The sequence below is a fragment of the Eublepharis macularius genome, chromosome 12 (assembly GCF_028583425.1).
Source record: "Eublepharis macularius isolate TG4126 chromosome 12, MPM_Emac_v1.0, whole genome shotgun sequence".
Taxonomy (NCBI): Eukaryota; Metazoa; Chordata; class Lepidosauria; order Squamata; family Eublepharidae; genus Eublepharis; species Eublepharis macularius.
In genome coordinates, this window is record NC_072801.1 from 27188340 (window position 1) to 27207621 (window position 19282).

At 46.5% G+C, this 19282-nt stretch overlaps 1 protein-coding gene across 2 annotated transcripts in view; it reads left to right on the forward strand.

The window, feature by feature from the left end:
* Positions 1–19282, forward strand: part of SLC5A10 (solute carrier family 5 member 10) — a 111865-nt gene that overhangs the window by 87913 nt on the left and 4670 nt on the right. For both annotated transcript variants that reach the window (XM_054992654.1, XM_054992655.1), the window contains exons 11-12: positions 2846–2996; positions 18445–18613. In XM_054992654.1, coding sequence (XP_054848629.1) covers positions 2846–2996; positions 18445–18613 — 320 coding nt within the window. The remainder of the gene's footprint in view (positions 1–2845; positions 2997–18444; positions 18614–19282) is intronic.

The following is a 19282-nucleotide window of genomic DNA, read 5'->3' on the forward strand; positions in this document are numbered from 1 at the left end:
TCATTGGGCTGGGCTGGGCTGCAGTTTCCTCCCCGTGTTTTCCTCTTTCTGGTCATATTTGTTTGGGTTGCCAAGAAAAATCAAGATTTTTATTGGGTTTCCAGGCTGAATGGGGCTTTTCTTCCAAATGAGGAACCACAAAGCATTACTAATGGGGAAATTAGTGTGGAATGTTTCTGGGTCCAAATGGGATTATAGCTGCCCTTGTATTCCTGAATCCTCCACTGTTAATTCTTAAAGGGGAATAACAGTACAATTTTTGGCTTGGCTTGACCATACCAGGAAACAAGAGCCTCCTGATTGTTGCAGCCCATGTGACCTCCCTGGCCTGTTCCTGCAGTTGTTCTCGGTCGCCACCCCATTGGGACAATTTCTGTGTCTCTATTGGCTATTAAGTCCTGCCTGTCTTTCCCAGGACCACTCTTGCTTTGAGTGCTGGAGAATTCCAGTGAAAGTGGTGAGGAAATGCTTGATGGACAAGCTGGCTAGCCTAGAACTATTAGTTATGGATTTTCTCTACTGTAGCCACATTTTATATTATTTTATGGGTGAATTTGCAGTTTCACATCCAGAGCATGGTTTTCAAACCTTCTGCCTTCAAGAAACCACGTTTGCTGAGAAACTCCTGAATGGTGGAAAAGATTTTGGGTGCACTCCACTAATGCCTTCTGAACTGAGGTCTGTCTGTCTGTCTGTCTGTGAGTTGCCAGGTCCCCCTAGCCTTCCAGCAAGGGGGGCGGGCTGGTACTCAACAGCAGGAGGCTCTTTATGTTCACTTTTGGTGGCAATGCAATGACATCAGTTCTGGGAGTCATTGCACCAGTTGTAGGTGTGCTCCCATGCATTCAGCATATTGGGGGCCAAAATCAGCCCCAAGCAAAGTGACGTCGTTGTGCCTGCTGGGAGCGTGTGAACCACACATGTGTCCGGAGTGCTCGCTGGTGGCAGGAAATCACTGAGTGGCCTGCAATCTCCCACCAGTCTCCAGCAACCAACAGGCAATCAGGCAAACATCCTGGAGGTTGCCTGCCACCAGTGGGCACCTGGGGTCCATCCAGGGCCGGCGCACCCATTGAGGCCAGGAAGGCTGCGGTCTCAGGGCGCGAGGGCACTGGAGAGGCGCCAGAGGGGGTGTCGGGGGCAGAGGTGCGCACCACGGAGCTGGTGTGGCTGGCCTGCAGCTGCTGCAGCCAGCCAACCAGCCCCGTTCTGCCACCACATGCCCCCAGCCGGGCACAGCAGCCACAAGCCACTGCCGGGGTGGCGTGCAGAGCGCGGAGCAGCCTCCGCCCACCACCCCAGCCATCCGCCGGTGAATGCCCCCAGCTTGCGCTGTGCAATGACGTCATCACACGATGATGTCATCTCGCAGTCTGTGGCGCATGCGCGCAGCGCGCATGCGCAGGAGGTTGCCGCAGGTGCCAGAAACCCTGGCACCGGCAGTGGATCCATCTGCCTGCCTGCCTGTTCTTTCACCAAGGGCTTCAGAACTGCCACATGCAGTGCCCATTTTTACCTCAAAACTACCATGTGAGGAAGATTAGGCCGAGAAAGTGAGAGCCAAGCTACAAGTGAGGCCTGACACAGGTTGGACACTTGTCAGCTTCTCTCAAGTTTTGATGGGAAATGTAGGCATCCTGGTTTTACAGCTTGGCTCTCCATTACAGCTGCAAGACCAGGATGCCTACATTTCCCATCAAAACTTGAGGGAAGCTGACAAGTGTCCAACCTGTGTCAGGCCTCACTTATAGCTTGGTTCTGAGTGGCTCAGCAGTCAGCATCTCCCCTTCAGTTTCATGTCCATGGAGGATATGAATACAGAGGTATGCCATCATACTGGCTTTTCCAGAATGGGTCCTAAATAAGGTTGCCAGTGTCCAGGGCCATTTCCACACAGCTTACCTTATTTGCAAAATAGCGAAATCTCGCCCGAAATTTCACAAGAAGACGCTGTTATCGCATCTTCTCGCGCGATAACAGCATCTTCTCACGTGATAACAGCGTCTTCTCGCGAGATTTCGCTATTTTGCAGAATAAGGTAAGCCGTGTGGAAATGGCCCAGGTAGGGCCCAGAGACCTCTCAGAATTAAAACTGAGCTTCTGACATGATTAGTTCCCCTGGAGAAAACGGCTGCTTTGGAGGTTCGCCTTTAGGCCGTTATACCTTACTGAGGTCCCTCACCAAACCCCACCCTCCCCAAGGCGCCACCTCAAATCTTCAGGAATTTCCCCACCCAGAGCTGGCAGCCTTAGTCCTAGAACAAGGACAACCAAGGGTGAAGGTACCTTTAATTTCTTATCTGTACACTCACAGGATTCTTGAAGGAGAAGATGAGGCAGTATCACTCCTGTCACTTTCTTACTGGTGCTCCCTACTAGCCTGTACTTGGATAACTTTCACCCCTACACACAGCACTTCCTTACAACATCAGATTGCGGGTTTGAGAGCAGCAGAGGTGGAGCAACTTTCTGGGAAGTTGTTACTGATCACTCCATTGAGGAAAGGCTGATAAGCCATCTAGCCCAGCATCCTGTTTCCAACAGGATCAACCAGTTTTCATCTCAATCCGCTTAGCAATGCTTGGAGCCTTCCTCCAGCCCTAAGGAGGCTTCCTCTGAGGGAAGTGGTCCAGCAGGGCCACTATCACCAGAGAGCATGCCTTGAACTGTGCTGAGCAGAACAGCAGGGAACAGGCCACAGTCTGGAAAGCGATTGACCTAAGGGGCAAGGCGAGTTAGAGATCTTTAATTCACTTTGAATGTTTGGCCCAGAAATTGCAGCATCCCTTAAAAAAAAAACAAAAACAAACCAAGGCAATGATTGCATTGTGGTTTTGCCCTCCAGGTCTGCGTGGGTTAATGGTCGCGGTTATGATGGCTGCTCTGATGTCATCGCTGACCTCAATTTTCAACAGCAGCAGCACCCTCTTCACCATGGATATCTGGAGGAGGATCCGGCGGGAGGCCAGTGAGAAGGAGCTGCTTCTGATTGGAAGGTCCCAACTGGGGTGGTGCCGCGGGGTGGGGAGGGGGGCGATGGAGCCATTGCTTCTGCTTCTTTTGTTTGCTGCTTGCCATTGGCCACCGTGGGCCCAAATAACGACACGCGGGATTGAGCAATGTGCGCGGCTGAGGGTGGGTTGTGAAACTGCAACTGCTCTTTTTATGCTACCAATTTTAATTGTTTATTTCTGTATTTTTAAATCCACTCTGAGCCTGCTTGCAGGGAGAATGGACTACAAATTGAATAAGTAATAGTAATAGTAATAGTAATAGTAATAGTAATAGTAATAGTAATAGTGAAATATCTTAAACTGCTACTTTTTTTTTTCCAAAGTTTGACTCCCAGTATAGCTTTATTAGCCACTTAGCATATAGCTATAAATATAATAAAAGATGCTCTAGGGAGGCAGTGAATTCGGGGTCCTTTCATGATGAGAAGGGTGCCTGGCCAATGACTCCCGTTCAGCTTCATGTCCAAATTTGATTATCCCGTCTTCTGTCTTCCTCAGGGCAGTGCTGTGCAGTGGTTAGATTGTCCAACTAGGATCTGGGAGACCCAGGTTCAAATCTCCACTCTGCTTGGGAAGCTTGCTGGGTGAAGTCATACACTCACAAGTCACAACCTAACCTATTTCACAGGTTTTTGTGAGGGTAAAATGGAGGAGAGGAGAATGATGTAAGCTGCTTTGGGACCCCACTGAAATAAATAAATAAGTACATGAACTCTTTTCCTCCACTTTATCTGCACAGCAACCCTGCGAAGTAAGTTAGGCTGACTAGCACAACATCACCCAGGAAACTTCTGGGCTGTGGTGTGTGTGTGTGTTGAATGTTTGTCTCCTGTCCTGATACTAGTCTGGCAACTAAATCACACTGATTCTCTCAGTAAGCAACCGTAAAATATAGGACCTTCCTCGATTGATTTATTTCATTATTTTCTGTCCTGTTGTGCATAATAGTAATAACATTCGATTTATATACCGCCCTTCAGGACAGCTTAATGCCCACTCAGAGCAGTTTACAAAGTGTGTGTTTATTATCTTCAAGACAATCTCCCTGTGAGGTGGGTGGGGCTGAGAGAGCTCTAAGAGAGCTGTGATTGACCCAGCGTCACCCAGATGGCTTTAAGTGGAGGATTAGGGAATCAAACCTGGCTCTCCAGATTAGAGTCCTGCCGCTCTTACCACTAATGAGCTTCTGTTTCAAGAGAAAGGGGGTTTAATGTTATTTTGGAACACTCATGTTGGTGAAACAACACTAATAGATGAGCCATAGGAAGAGAGTTTTGTTAACGTATGGAACTCATTGCCACAAAATGTGGCAATAGTCACTAATGGTGGTGCTGGATTAGACAAATTTAAATTTATTATTTGTTTAAAATATTTCCACAATGCTTAAGGCATTGGAAGCAAACTTGTTGAGGATGAATCTATTAGCCATGATAAGTAAATAGCCCTTCCATGTTCAGAGGCAGTACACCCAGTGGCAAGCTTCATGGGAAGGACCTCAGACATCTTGGAAATAGATTGCAGAGTGGACAGCCATGTTAATTTTCTGGGTGGCAAAAAATGGCGTATCCTCTTGGGAACAATCTGCTGAACCAGATGGATTTTGGTCCAATCCAATTGGTCTCTTAAACATTCAATTTCCTTTGGGCCCCCATGTTAGTTTGTCCCAGCTTTTTGAAGGGGAGTAGTGGTTCCAAAGGGTATGTGGTGATGCTGAGCTACTGCAGTCATCACCGGAGGCATCCTACGAACCACTTCTTTCCAAAAGAAGCCCAGATAAAGGATCCTATAGTCAATAACCTCTTGCTTTTTATTTTGTACTCTAGAAATTGAGGATTAAATTTGGAAGCAAATTGACCTTGGAGCCAAAGTCATCTGCTCCACTTTTTTGGGGTGGCCTTTTTGTTCAGTTTCCAGGCCATGATATGGTCTTGTCCCCCTTTGCGGAAATGTCTAAGTGTATCCAGTTGAACTATTTCCCAGAATTGCCTAGTGATTTCCAGGAAGTGGCAGCTTGCAGGTTCCAAGGGAAAATCACAGGATGATCATGTTTTTTAACACTGTGGTCCTTAATCTTTTTTCCCTCAAGGATCATTATGTGGTTTCCTTGTTTTGTGGGCCACCATGTCATCTTACATTACAGAGGCCTGAATAAGAAAGAGCCACGGATTCAAACTATCTGTTGCATTTATCTGTTATGGGCCATAAACCAGTGAGGTTCTATGTTCACAGAAGACAACCCAACTCAAACCTGGGGATTTCTTGGCTGTTTCCATTGCAGTTGAATATTTTAGCGTTCCAGCTGAAAAGTACCTTCCCTCTTTGGCATATGAAATAAAACTTTGACTTTTCAACTTTTTTCTTTTTCAACATGATTTTGGGCACCAGCTGTGAGTGCACTTGTGAATATGGGTAGCTCCCAGACCACTCTGGAATAACTTTTCACTGGCACCTTAGCTATGTTTGATCTGCCTGTGCAGTGGATTTAATGATTACATTCCTCTTGCAAGCATCTCCTGATGTTAACTTAATAAGATCATTTGCATGGTCGATGGAGGGCTGATAAGCAGTAACCTGAATTGCATGTTGTTGATCCTAATATTTAATCACCCAGTACGGCTTCATTTTCTTTGGCTGCGTTTATGAACACCTATGAGTTGGCCCAGCAGATATCTCATTAAAGCTGCCACATATCCTGTGTGATTATGGTCAAACCACCAACACCGCCGACGTAATCATCCTTGTGAAATTTGACCATTATGGCACTGGCAATAACTCTGCACAATTGACTGGCACACACAGCAATGCATTGTCTACCCACCTAATTTTGGCTATGTTAATCATCATAGTCTCCTAGGAAAATTGATCCGGCTTTTGTGAAACTTTCTTGCATCCGTCTGGGCTATAGTGGGCTGGTGTCCTGGGCAAAGAATACACAACACTCAGCATTGTTGGATGCAATGAGCCACATTGCTGGATGTAATGGGCTACAACTTTATTGATTACAGCCATTGGAATATTGGCAAGGCTTAGGGCAACTGATCCACTGCACTGAACGGCCTGCCGCTCAATGGTTCCTTCCCCAGCATGCTTGTTGGACACTGCGGGATGGCAGGTGATATACTGCTGTCCCAGTGTGTCCACGTGGCCCCTGCCACCCAGGGTGAAGCCTGCAATGGCCAAGCTCTGCTGCCACTGTGAAGAATGGCAGCAACCATACGGGCTGCAGGAGAGGAGCACAGCCACACCTGTGCACCTCTCCTCTTGCCCCCCCCAACCATGACTCTTTGCCTCCTCCCACCATCCTCACCCCCCAGCTGGAACCATGTCCACCGGTATGTCAGTGAGCCTTCTTCATCAGGTTGCCTTGGAGATGATTCTTTATTTGTCACGAGAGGCTGAGCTGTCGATCATTGATTGACCTCCTAAGCTATGTGGGCATGACCATGAGGCAGCGTGGGGTAGTGGGAAGTGTCAGACCACAGTCTTGAAAACCCAGTTTCAAGCCCCCACTTTGCCATGGAAGCTTGCTGGGAGGGGGGCGGGATCTAGTAGCTACAGCATGTTCAAATGTTGCCTCAGCTGCTGTCTAGGTAGCTTCAGGAAAGCCTCTGCATTCTTCCACTTAGGCTTCCCCCCTCACTGTCTGTAGTGCCTCCATTGTAGGGAGGGGAAGCAGCAGCCAGGCACCTTTTCATCATGCCTAGATCCCCTTCCAAAGGATTAAATTGTAATGGCCCTTTGATTTTGCTTCCCATGAGCTGTTTTGAGCATGTTGTGTGGCTGAAAAGTGGAATCGAAATACAGTAAGTAAATGGGCAGGTAATTATACTGCCCTGTCTCATGGAGTTGTTATAAAAGTTACCAAGAGAATGCACGTGAAACCCCGCACACTTGAAATGCAATTCAGAATCATAATGACTTACATTTTATTGGTGTGAAACACATTTTCTCCGAACAGGAGAGCAAGACAGTCCCACCCACTTAAGTGATCTGCCAGACTGGTTGTGTGAAACAGGCTTGTCCCTCGGCTCTTGGCTGGTTGCCTGTGGTTCATAAGCATTGCCTCTAGACGAACACACAAGGACGTTCTTTTGAATGAGAAGAAAGTTGGATCTCCCCCCTTTCTCGTCATAAGTGATTAAAACTGCAGTCCCCTGAGTCCACTTACTGTGATACCTGAATGGCAATTTTTCTGCAAAATATGATACCCTAAAACATTTGAGAAAGATTACAGCAAAGATGGGAGGAGCGGAGGATGCAGGAAGCAAGGTAAAAAGGGGGAGATAGTGGCCGTTTCCACACGGCTTACCTTTGCTCAGAATGACCCGGAACTCGTGCAAAAAACGCGGAAGATCGCGTTTTCTTGCGCGAGATTTGCGTGACGTCATGTGGACTTTTCTGAGAACAGCGGTCTCATAAAGAAGCCATGGCAGAGCAAAACATCCTTATGGAAACACCTTGGGATGAAGTGAGCTAGATGAGATTGGAGAATGAATAATGAAAATGGGGATGAAGGGAGCATTTGGGATAATTTCCAATTTTTATGCTCCCTCAGATAACTGTGTTCTTCATTGGGAGGGTGGGAGATGCATTTCGGCAAAAGTGTGCAGCTGAACTGACTTTCCATTAACCTCGCACCAGATGGACCAATTGTCAACGTTCCAATACTGATCCTTCTCTGTTTGGATTCTGTAATCTGCAGCAGCCCAGCTGTCAGGGCTGTTTGGTGTTTTTTTATCCTGATTGTCCAGACACAGACATAGATTTATCCAAACCGAAATTTGCAACAATCCTCTTGTTTCTGTTGTAAAGCAGCAATCTGGGACAGTCCTGATGGGTCCACCCGGTTGGGACTGAGCTGCATTTGGTGAGGTAGGACATGCCTACCTTAATTGCTTTTGGTTTCTTTTATCTGTCAGTTTGCTTGGGATGTGTGAAGACAGAGAGAGGAAGACTTGAGAGTATAACTTGCCGGCTAGGGTGTGAGTCTGCCATAAAAAGCAGCTTGCTGCTTCCCAACTGACCTGATTCTTCAGTGTTTGCCCAATGTTGTGAGTCAATAATTAAAAAACAACAACTGTTTGCTGAGACTGAATTTCAGCAGCCAATCTTCCACTGTGCATATAAACAGATACAGTGGTTCTAATGTTCTTCTGTGTCTCTTCTTGGGGGATTCATTAGAAATGCAAGTCAAACTTTGAGAACAGAAGGGGTTCCCCAGTCTCCTGTTTTTGGTTCCTGCTAATGCCCTGACCTCGTTCTCTTTGCTTAACTGTCTGTGAAATGGGCGACTCCCATTTGCTTATTATTGGGAGGGAATTGCAAAGTGATTTAATTGATGGCATTAAAATTGTTAGGTGAAAGTGAAGCCATTCATTATCAGTGGCTGCTTGCTGGAATTTGACGCGACAGGGTAGATAGAGCCGGCGCCGCTTTGTGGCCAGCCATCAGGGCATGCTGCAGTGAGATTCTGATTTTTCACATGATAATGTGCCCATGTGTGCTTCTCTCTCCATGCTCAGATCTTGAAGCAAAACTTCTCACTTTGATCAAAATCAGATTCACAAGCCCTATTCGCAACTTACAGTAAATTCATGTACAATCCATGTACGCTGTATACTTGATTGTTTATAGTATGTGTGCTGAATAATATTCAACACATGTACAACTGAACATGTGATGCAGATCTCACGTTTATCCGTATCAGTTCCCAGTTTCATTCATAAAGTGAATGCACATGCTTGGGCTCAGAGTTTAACCATACCTTGCAGCAACATCTGAATGCAACCTGTGTGTCTCTTTCCCCTCTTCCCAATAGCCTGAAGCATAATGCACATCTAATGTGAAGCCATTATTCATTGCTTTTCTTCACCTCCTGTCCCTAACAACAAATGGAGCAGGGGTCACTGGGGGTGTGGGGAGGGGAGATAGTTGTGAATTTCCTGCATTGCGCAGGGGGTTGAACTAGATGACCTTAGAGGTCCGTTCGAACCCTATGATTCTATGATTTCATTATTCTAAATGATGTGAGGCAGAGAAGAACACGGTGTGATGATGTCAGGTTGTGGGTTCTATATTACGTGTTAGTGGGAGAAGCATCCCTGTTTTTCCTGCAGCATTTAAGACCCGAATGGATGAGACCAATGGTATGGATCCTTGCCTGTCTGTGAAAGGCTGAATGCGTGTACGCACAGCCCCAAATTGGATCAGGGCCATAGAAAACACGGGAGAGAAGATTTTAACCCTCCAATCTCAATTCAGCTAATGAACACCAGGTTTACCATGTTTATGTTTACAGGAAAAGGATTTGGGGGTTATTTCTTGACCGCAATCATTTCCTATGTCTAGGATTGCCGGCCTCCAGGTGGTGACTGGAGATCTCCCAGAATTACGACTGGTCTCCAGAACACAGAGATCAGTTCTCCTGGAAAAAAAAAGGCTGCTTTGGAGGGGAGACTTTCTGGCATTATTTGCTGCTGAGGTCCCACCCCTCCCCAAACTCTGCCCTCCCCAGGCTCCATCCCGCAAAAACTCCAGGAACTTCCCTACCTGGAGCTGGCAACCCTACTTGTGTGTGCAGTGAGGTAAATGTTCTCCAGTGAAAGCCTGCTGGTTGGACCAACTGTCTCATAACACTTCAGTGTTTCCTTGGGTCAGTTCTCATATGCATAAAGTCATGGGACATTTGTAAAAATCCCAATAGGTTACATAGGTTGGGATAAAAAAAATCACCCCAGTTGTGAAATCGGTAGGTTTTTGGAGTTATTAAGCCTAGGAGTTTTTTTTCTGTTTCTGTTTACAGGGCGGCGGGGAGACCCATAAGCAGTAAATGGGGGCACTATGGAATTGTCAGCGCAACATTTTAGAGCTGTTTCTGTATGTATTCTGCCAAAAAAAAAGGCACGACCAGGATAGAATTTTCCCTGTCTTATTTACAAAGAATATATTAATGTAGCTTGTTTCCTTCAGCTAAGAAACACACCTTCACTGCCTTTGTCATTGTAGTGGTTTCTTATTAAAGATGTTCCTTTAAGTGAACAAAGTGAATGAAACTTTACACATGCTCAGAGCCACACTCAGTTGGAGAATTGTCTATAGCAAATGATGCAACCTCAGTCTTTCCTTATAAGGACATTTTCCCTGGCTTCCTCACCTGAGCCTCTTCCCTCACTAATCTTTGCTGTTTCGTTCCCCATTTGATATCAGTTGCATAACACAGGGGTGATTAAGCATGGTAGACAAGCACAAGATCTTAGAAATGAATGAATGGATGACTAATCTGGAGAGTTTGATCAGCCACAGACAAGCCGATAGGAGGAAGAATGGATGTAAACCAAAGTAGGGAAAAGGGTGTGTTGGGAGTGACGACTGGAAGAGAAGTAAGACAATAGCAAAGCTCAGCAGTTTCTGCCACAGCTGGGCCAGATGTTTTGGTATGCAAGGCGTTTACCCTGAAACAGCATTACCCTCTCCTGCTCATCCGGTGTGTGGTGAATGAAGATGTCACATCATTTCTAAGATTGTCTATAGAGCACTATGGCTTTTAGCTGTAATGTTACCTAAAGCAAATCAATGAACAACCCCAAACTGCCAAAACACCATGGAAAAAGAAGGGAAAATCAATGAACAACCCCAAACTGCCAAAACACCATGGAAAAAGAAGGGAAAGTTTCCAAATCATAGAGAAGGGTGACTTTATTCGTTGCTGAATCACATGTAAAAACTGAAGCTGAAATTTAAGGCTTTAAAATATAGAAGGCCCTGATGAGCAGTTAAAACTGCAGTAGCATGGTGGTTGGGTTGCAAATCAGTACTCTGCTGGTTTGAATCTTGAAATTGCCATGAGCTCAGTAGGTGGTAGGGTTGCCAGATCCTTGATTTTCGAGTGCATGCATGCTCCTGGCGGGGTGCAGTGATGTCACTTCTGGAAGAGACATCATTGCGCCTGACAGTGGGCATGCACCCATGCACACTGACTCAGGAGGGTTTTTGCCTTCCGGGCTCGTTCCCTGGGCCTCCCCCTCCCTTGGCCAGGTGAGTAACAGCAGGAGGCAGAGGATGGGGGCGGGAGATCCCCCATCCCCACTGGGGGGAGTGGCTACCCTACTAGGTGGCCTTGAGTAAACCCAAGTCTCATTTTGAGGGGGAACGCGCAGGAACGCAGTTCCAGCAGTTCCCCAAAGAGGTCAACATGACAGGTTGACCTTACACAGGCAACTTACAACAAATTAGAGGGTTTTCAAGGCAGGAAGGTGGTTGGCCATTGTCTGCCTTTGTGTAGTGACCCTGGACTTCTTTGGTGGTCTCCCATCTAAGTACTGACCAAGGCCAGCTCTGCTTAGCTTCTAAGATCTGACAAGATCAGGCTAGCCCACACCATCCAGGTCAGGACACTTAGTACTACCTAACAATTAAAACTATTTCATATTGAAGTGTATTAAGTGCAACATAAGTTGTAATTGTATTGTAAAAGTAATGCCCCTATCATTGGCAGTGTAGTGTGGTGGTTAGAGACCATTATACTGTGGACATCAAGCATTGAACTGCCACCTAAGCTTCTTAGAGGAAAGGAGGAGCACAAAGAATATCATCACTGGGCATAACCCCCCTGGAAGTTTTCCATTGCAAGGTGCATTTGAAAACAGCAGGAGATTTGGGGGTGGGGTCATGGGTCGTTTACTCCAGCCTGGATGCTGTTGGGAAGTGGGTTTTGTTCCCCCTCCTTCCCCATAGCATTCTCATGCTTCCATGCACCTCCTGGGTTTTCCATGCCTTTTCTGCGGTCTTTCCAAAAAGATGGTTTTGGAAAGATCTCCGCAAAACCAGGATTGGCAGCAATGCAGACAGGAAAATCCATATTTTCCCCAGCCTGCTGTACTTCAGCAGGTGAGCTATGACAATAGAACTATTACTATGGTGGGCCAGGTGAAGAAATTGCTACCTTTCAGTTAACGTAATTGCTTGCATCACAAATGCTGTGGGGAAGCAAGAAAAAAAACCTACTTCCCAACAGCATTGAACCTGGGGCAGATTACCTGTGTGGAAAGCATCTGGGACAAGGAAATGTCCCCCTTTCTCAAATATGCTTTGCTGTGAGGTTTTAGGAAAGATCAAAGTAAAACCTGGATGACTGCTGAATAGGTGGGAAAATTCAAATTTTCCCATCCACCTGAGAGCCATTTTCCTTGACACTATACCCATAGCAATAGGGGAGGGCTTTTTACTTACAAAAAACCAGCACTTGAATAACATTATACCAATGTACCACTGTAACAATATATGTAACAGGTTCTCTGAATTCCCAGCTTTCATTTAACTCCCCCCTTATCCCCTTTCCTTGTGGAGATATAAGAGGAAAGACAATGGAAGGAGCTAGAAACATTTTTTATGGAAGCTAGGAATTCAAATAAGCTGTTACACCTATTGTTATAATGTTATATTGATATATTCTAGTACAGGCTGCTTTAAAAAAAATTGCAAAAGCCCTGGGGCCTGGAGTGACGGTGGCCACTGCTGGGAGACTGGACAGGGAAATTTTGGGGAAAGGCAGCATCCTGCAGTGTCCATTCCAATCCACTCCAGTAAAGCGGGGGTGGGGGGGACGGTTATCAAGGTGTTTTTTAAACTGGTAATTTACAAATAGATATATCAACATAATGGTATATTGCTATGTTAATTCCTGATTTTAAAAAAAATTCAAAAAGCCTCCCCTCCCAGATGGTGTGGGCTATTGCGGAAACCTTTCGTGTGCAAGCCCTGTTGCCCTCTGCCTTGGACTGACAGCTGCGTATATAAGACTTCGGGCACAGCATTGTGGTCTGCAGCACCAGATTAACCTCATCCTTTCCAGGTGTCCCATGTTTTTGCCACTGATCTAACCCTTGCAAATTTGGAAATGTCATTTCTTGAAACCCAGTGGTTAGAGGGCTGCAGTGGAATCTGGGAGACCCAGGGTCGAATCCTTGCTCTGCCATGGAAGCTCACTGGATGACGTTGGGTCAGTCACAATCTCTCAGCCTAACCTCCCTCACAGGGTTGCTGTGAGGATAAAATGGAGAAAAGGAGAACAATATAAGCTTTGGGTCCCCACTGGGAAGAAAGGCTGGGCATCAGTGAAGTAGAGAAATAATTTAAGAAACCCGTTTTAAAGCAATCTTTGAGCCAGGACGACATCTTGTGCTGTTTAGTTCTGATGTACTGTGTGAAGAAGTTATCTTACCTGCTCTGAATCATCGTGACTGCAGTTAAATTTGGAGGAGGAAGGAAAATAATATAAATGATTAGGGGTTGAGCTGGGTGCCGTTTCCTCATTTTCCTTGTTGAGGCCCGTTGCTTCTTTCCTTCTTCCACTTTCAGGCTGTATCTTTGATCAACGATCTACGAACTTTATCAATACAAATCAGATCACGCAGAGTGATTGACTGGGGGCATCCCCCAGTCAAAGAGCTGCTAAGTTGCCTCTTTGATCTTTGAGTGTGGGCCCCGGCACTCTCCCAGATATCTGCCTAAGTAAGACAAGTGCCTAGTGTTGCCAGCTTCCTGGTGGGGAAGTTCTCCTGGAATGACAACTGATCTTCACGCTACAGAGATCCATTCCCCTGGAGAAAACGGCAGCTTCAAAGGGAAAACTTTATTCCATAGTTTTTAGCTGAAATCCAAATTGTCAGATGTTTCCCTGGCCAAAGGTGGCAACCAGACAGGCACCATAGAATCTGGGCAGCCGAGGTAGTGACCTAGTTGGCCTTTGAGGATAAGCTGGCCCTGTTGCCCTCTTCTGAGAAAAGTTGTAGCATCTAAAACTGAAGACAGGTGTAAGATTTCAAGTGCAGGCACAGCAGTTTTTTCACACCCTCACATGAGTGCCACAATTTGCAACACAAATGTACATTCCAGCAAGTGAAATTTTGGATCAGCCATTCCCATTGCCTCTCCCATCATGCATGAGGCAGATTAAGTGGCACAACTATCCATTTACATATTTATCTTTCCCAAACACACATGCACCTAACCGATGTTTAAGAAATAGTTCAGAACTGATCTTGGAGGTGGTGGGGGAGTGAGTTGGTAACGTCCTTCACATTGTCCAATCCATGCTGTTCACAGCTGGTATTTCCCCAGGCTGAGTTGACCACACTACATAACTGCCTCCCCCCATCTCCTGGGGATGGGGGAGGTACGCTGCTCTTGAATTTGAAGAGAGTGTTTTGAGACCACCCCCACCGCTCTGAAAATGTTACCACTGTCTTAGTCTGCTTCTAGCTTTGTTCTTTTTGGCTAGGATTTAGTACTGTGTGGCCTGATTTCAGGAATTTCTGTTTATAACATCAAAGAGAAACCGTGTAGTCAGTTCACAATGAAGCAGGGATCTTTTTGTATAATATGTGAAGCATCCTTCAAAATGAGAGGGATTTCCCTCAGTAATCTAGGCAGTCAAAAACAGCTTGGTTTGCTAAAACTATTTTCCTCTGAAAGAGCAAAGGGAACAAGAGGATTCTTTATTTAATTAAGCAGATAGGGTTTGGCCTGGGGTGTACATAAATGGTTATCAAAAGGACACGCCTCAACCTGTTTCATCTTGTACACTTTCCCTCCACCCTGTTGCTGATGTTGCATTGTTATAGATTTCATTTGGAGGAGTTTAGATTCAGCATGGCTATCTGTCGTCTCCTCTGATGGTGGTTTCCCATCAGAAATTCTCAGTACCCCATGGTGGGAGATTATGAAGTTGTCTGCTATTAAGTTATTTCTCCTGTCAGATGTGAAGTTTGGTTGTGTCACTCAGAGTTAAGAGTTGAGCAAGTCCAGCCCACGGGAACAAGTTTTACATTTAAATTCTTTCCCCAGAGATCGGTATTACTTGGAAGAGAACCTTAATCTGTTGTTTGCCCCTGGATCTGTTCCAAATAGTATGCAAGGTGATGTGGATTGAGAGTTTATGCCATGGTGCGTGCAACCTGATACAGTCTGTTTGGCTGTTTTGTATGCTTTGAAAATCCTTCTCTGCTTTTCCTTTGGCAGTGACTGAGGGCATATTCCAGATGTGTGGCTGTTACTTCCCAACAGATGCATGAAGCAAAATCTTATGCATACTGTTTGAGGCACCTGACTTGTTCACCATGACTGGGCTGCCACGAACATGTTTATCTAGAAGCTTTTCACAGGGCTACTGTAGCCCCCAAAATCTCACAGTGCTTTGCATAGGGCTGCCAACCTCTAGGTAGTGGCTTGAGATCTCCCAACATTACAACTGATATCTGGGCTACAGAAATCAACTCCCATGGAGAAAATGGTTGCTTTGGAAGGTGGACTCTGTGGCACTATGCCCCAGTGAGGTTTTTCCCTTCCTCAGACTCTGTTCTTCCTAGACTCCGCCCCCAAAATCTCCAGGAATTTTCCAACCCAGAGCTGGCAACCCTATGTTTCAGAAATTTTTGGTAGAGCGCTTCTTTTTGTAACCACAAATGTTGGGGTGGTCAATCTTCAGACTCTTTTCAGGATACTTATGTCCTTCTTAGGTGTTCCATGCAACATGGGAGTGGCAGCGATGTAGAGTTGTGGGTGCTTAGTAGGACTTGGAACCCCAGTAAATGTTCAGCCTTGTTACCCCCTGGAGAACAAGCTTGGGGTTTTCCTCTGTCACTTTGGACATACTTTGGACCAAACGACATGTTATGCTGGGGATCCATGCCTCAATCCTATGACACAGAGCTGTTGTGAATATGAGTTTGGACTGCACCTCTGGGAAAAGTTATACTTACTAGGTTGCTCTCAGGCCTGGGAGAGGAAAAAAGAAGAGGCGCCTGTCTTTTTCCCTATTGGGTTTAAAAGCAGTCTGGGAGGCCTAATTTTCATGCATGGAAAATAATGAAATCATTCCCTTCTCAGTAGTACATGCAGATAATATAATGTGTAGTTTGACTCTGAAACCCCTTCTGCACTGGCCAATTTCACCGGTTCACTTTCCATACTGCAGCATTTTTTTTGTGACCATCTGTACCCTATTTGGTGCCACATTGTGGCCAGAGTGACTAATGTGGCTTTTCCGCAACTTATACCCTGATTTTTTTTAAAAAATCCAATTTGCGGAAGGCTGTTTCCCCATGCATACTCTTTATTCTCTTTTTTGGTGTTCCACCCTCCCCCCACCTGCTGCCAGCCCTCTGCTTTGTGATTGGCTACTCTTGTCTATCCAGCCACTCCCCCTCCCCTCCTTCCCATCCTTTCCCTTTCCCTTTCCCTCTTTCACTTTAATTTTTTTTTGTTTTTAAGTCTGGAGCAAGATCAATGAATCACTGGTTTCATAGCATGCAGGGGGAAGTTTACCTTTTATTCTTTTTGCTTTGGGAATATCTGGTTATATCTGGGTATCAGAAATAAAGATTTTAATATTGAGTTATAGATTCTTTTTTTATTCCATGGTAGAGAAACAGGTGCTTGGGGGCAACAGAGAAGGAGGCAGGAATGGAGCTTTGCCAGTGATGCGTGACTGCTTCGTTGAGATGATCACTTCAAATAAAATTATTTTTTAGAAATATTATTTCTCTTTGTTTCTGGGAAAGAACATTTCCTTGTTCATGCAAGTGATTCAAGCGCATGCTCGAAACCCCTCCCCCATTTCCGCTATTGTTTCCAGTGTTTGGCTGGCCAATAGGAATTCCTTAAAGGGAAAAAGAGGCGCACAGGTAAATCAGCAAATGGGGATCACCAAAGGGAGGGGTGTAGACAGGGCCGGTGCCACCGTTGAGGCGGTGAGGTGGGGGCCACGGGGGCCGCAGGGCCAGAGGGGGTGCCAAAGGGGGTGCTGGGGGCGGAGGCACGTGTCCCGCGCCACCGCCGCCCAGCCCCGCGCCACTGCCACCGCCCACCCCCAGGCAGGCGCAGCAGCCACAGACCAGGGATGACAGGCGGCCGGGGCAGCATGTGGCACGTAAGCAGCCTCCTCACTTCACCCCAGCCACCCACTGGCGGCACTGTGTGATGACATCATCATGTGATGATGTCATCACGCAGTCTGGGGCGCGCGTCCGCAGAGTGCGCATGTGAGGCTGGCCTCTAGCACCAGAAACCCTGGCGCTGGGGCTGGGTGGAGAGGCTGAAATCCAGGAAATAGGGTGATCCAGTGCTCCAGCGATGCATTGATTTAGCGCATGCACCAAAAAGAAGAAGAAGAATGGGCTGGTGCTGTGACACCACAGATGACAGCATTGGTGACAACAACAAGCACTCATGATCCCAACTCTTTTTGGCACGGTGTGGACTAAACAAACTGTCACTACGCCGACCAAACATGAGAGGTGCAAATGGCCACATACAAGCTGATTCCATGTCTTTCGGCTTGACTTCAGGGAAAGTGAGGAGTTATTTCCCTGGTGCAGAAGGGGCTTGAGCAGGGCTTTTTTTCTAGGAAAAGAGGTGTTGGAACTCAGTGGGTTGCCCTCGGAGAAAATGGTCACATGGCTGGTGGCCCCGCCCCCTGATCTTCAGATAGAGGGGAGTTTAGATTGCGCTCCGCGCCGCTTGGCGGTGCAGAGGGCAATCTAAACTCCCCTCTGTTTGGAGATCAGGGGGCGGGGCCACCAGCCATGTGACCATTTTCAAGAGGTTCCGGAACTCTGTTCCACTGCATTCCCGCTGAAAAAAAGCCCTGGGCTTGAGAGAGGTCTGAATTGAAGGGAGTCTGGCAGGAAGCTCTCTGCAGTGAGGCAAACTGACATTACTTCCCCTTGTGCAGCTCCTGTTTCTTTCAGGGAAGTTTGCATAGAACTTCCTGATGGATGGATTTATTTAAAATATTTCTTTCCCACCGATTGACCACAGCTCTCAGTGTGGCTTAGAACTTTTCTGCAGTGTGTTTATGTGTATGTGTGTGTGTAGTAATTAAAGTACTAAAAAACAAAGCATAAAACCATCCACAGATTAAAAACTCAAGAGTGCTGATTAACCAATCGTGTAATTAGAAGCCAAAATAGATAACAGGTTTCATGCCAGGTACTTGATAAACATCGAAGGTCGGTGCTAGGCGAATGGATATGCCACAGACAAGGTGCCAGAGCAGAAAATGCCTTCCCTGATGGCTATCCTCTTCTGACAGCACACTCAGGCTTCCCAGAATGATGTTTTTGAGTCAGATATATTCCTCCAGGAGCAGGTGACCCTTCAGGTTGCAAACTAGTACTCTGAAAACAGATTGGTAGCCAGTGAAGGTTGACCAACTGAGACCAGATCATGTTTTGAACACCTACTGATCAGATCTGGCCAGCTTCCTTTAACAGCACTGAGAAACTTGCTACCTGTGATGGTTTCTCAGGATATAACGCCTATCTTGAGAAAGCAAGCCATGCTGCATTTTACTGTGCTGCTATCTGTATTATTTGCTAGCAGTATGACCTTTTTCGTAAAATGTTTTTGTGTCTTTCCCTAACCCTTGCAGGGCAGTCACAGTTGTCTTGGTGGTTGTGAGCGTGGTCTGGATTCCAATCCTGCAGAGCTCCAACAGTGGTCAACTCTACATCTACATCCAGTCTGTTACCAGCTACCTTGCACCGCCTGTCACGGCTGTTTTTCTGCTGGCTATTTTCTGGAAGCGAGCCAACGAACAGGTAAATCCTGTGCTGATGGCAGAGCTAGCAAACTGCAGCATTCTGGCTTTCCTGCATCACCCCAGTCCTGGATTGGATAGCTAAGCATGATCCACACAACTATTTAAGCCAAGGGCACACAACTCAAACAGTTACATAATGGATCTTGACTGCAGCCACTTGGCTGTGCCTTGCGATGCTACCTGGATCCATTTTGGCACAAGTAACTATTTTGGGGGAGGATTAGAATGTCATCTCTCAGCTGTTTTCTGGGCTGGGGTGCAGCATTCGGATCCCCATTTCAGAAATTTCATCTTGCAGTGGAGAGTCAGTGTGTCAGAACACTGACTCTCAGTTCGCAGAACAGCTAACAGTAAACACTCCAATCCCTACCCCCCCATGAAACTTCTTACCATGTCCTTCCTCTGGTAGAGTAAGTAGTTTGTCCTCCTCTGGGTGGGGTCAGAATGCTGTCTGAGAATTGGCACTCTGACCTTCCCTATGAAGGAGGGACAAAACATCGATCAGTGTCCCTTAGGAGGGACATGGTGAGAAGTTTTTTAAGGGAAGGAGGGTTGGAATGCTGCTATGCTGTGATGCCTTTCTCCCCCAGCTTCATGGGAAGGGGCTGTGGGGCCATGCAACATGGCTCTGCTGGGCTGCATGAGCCTGTGGGCCATGTGAACTCAG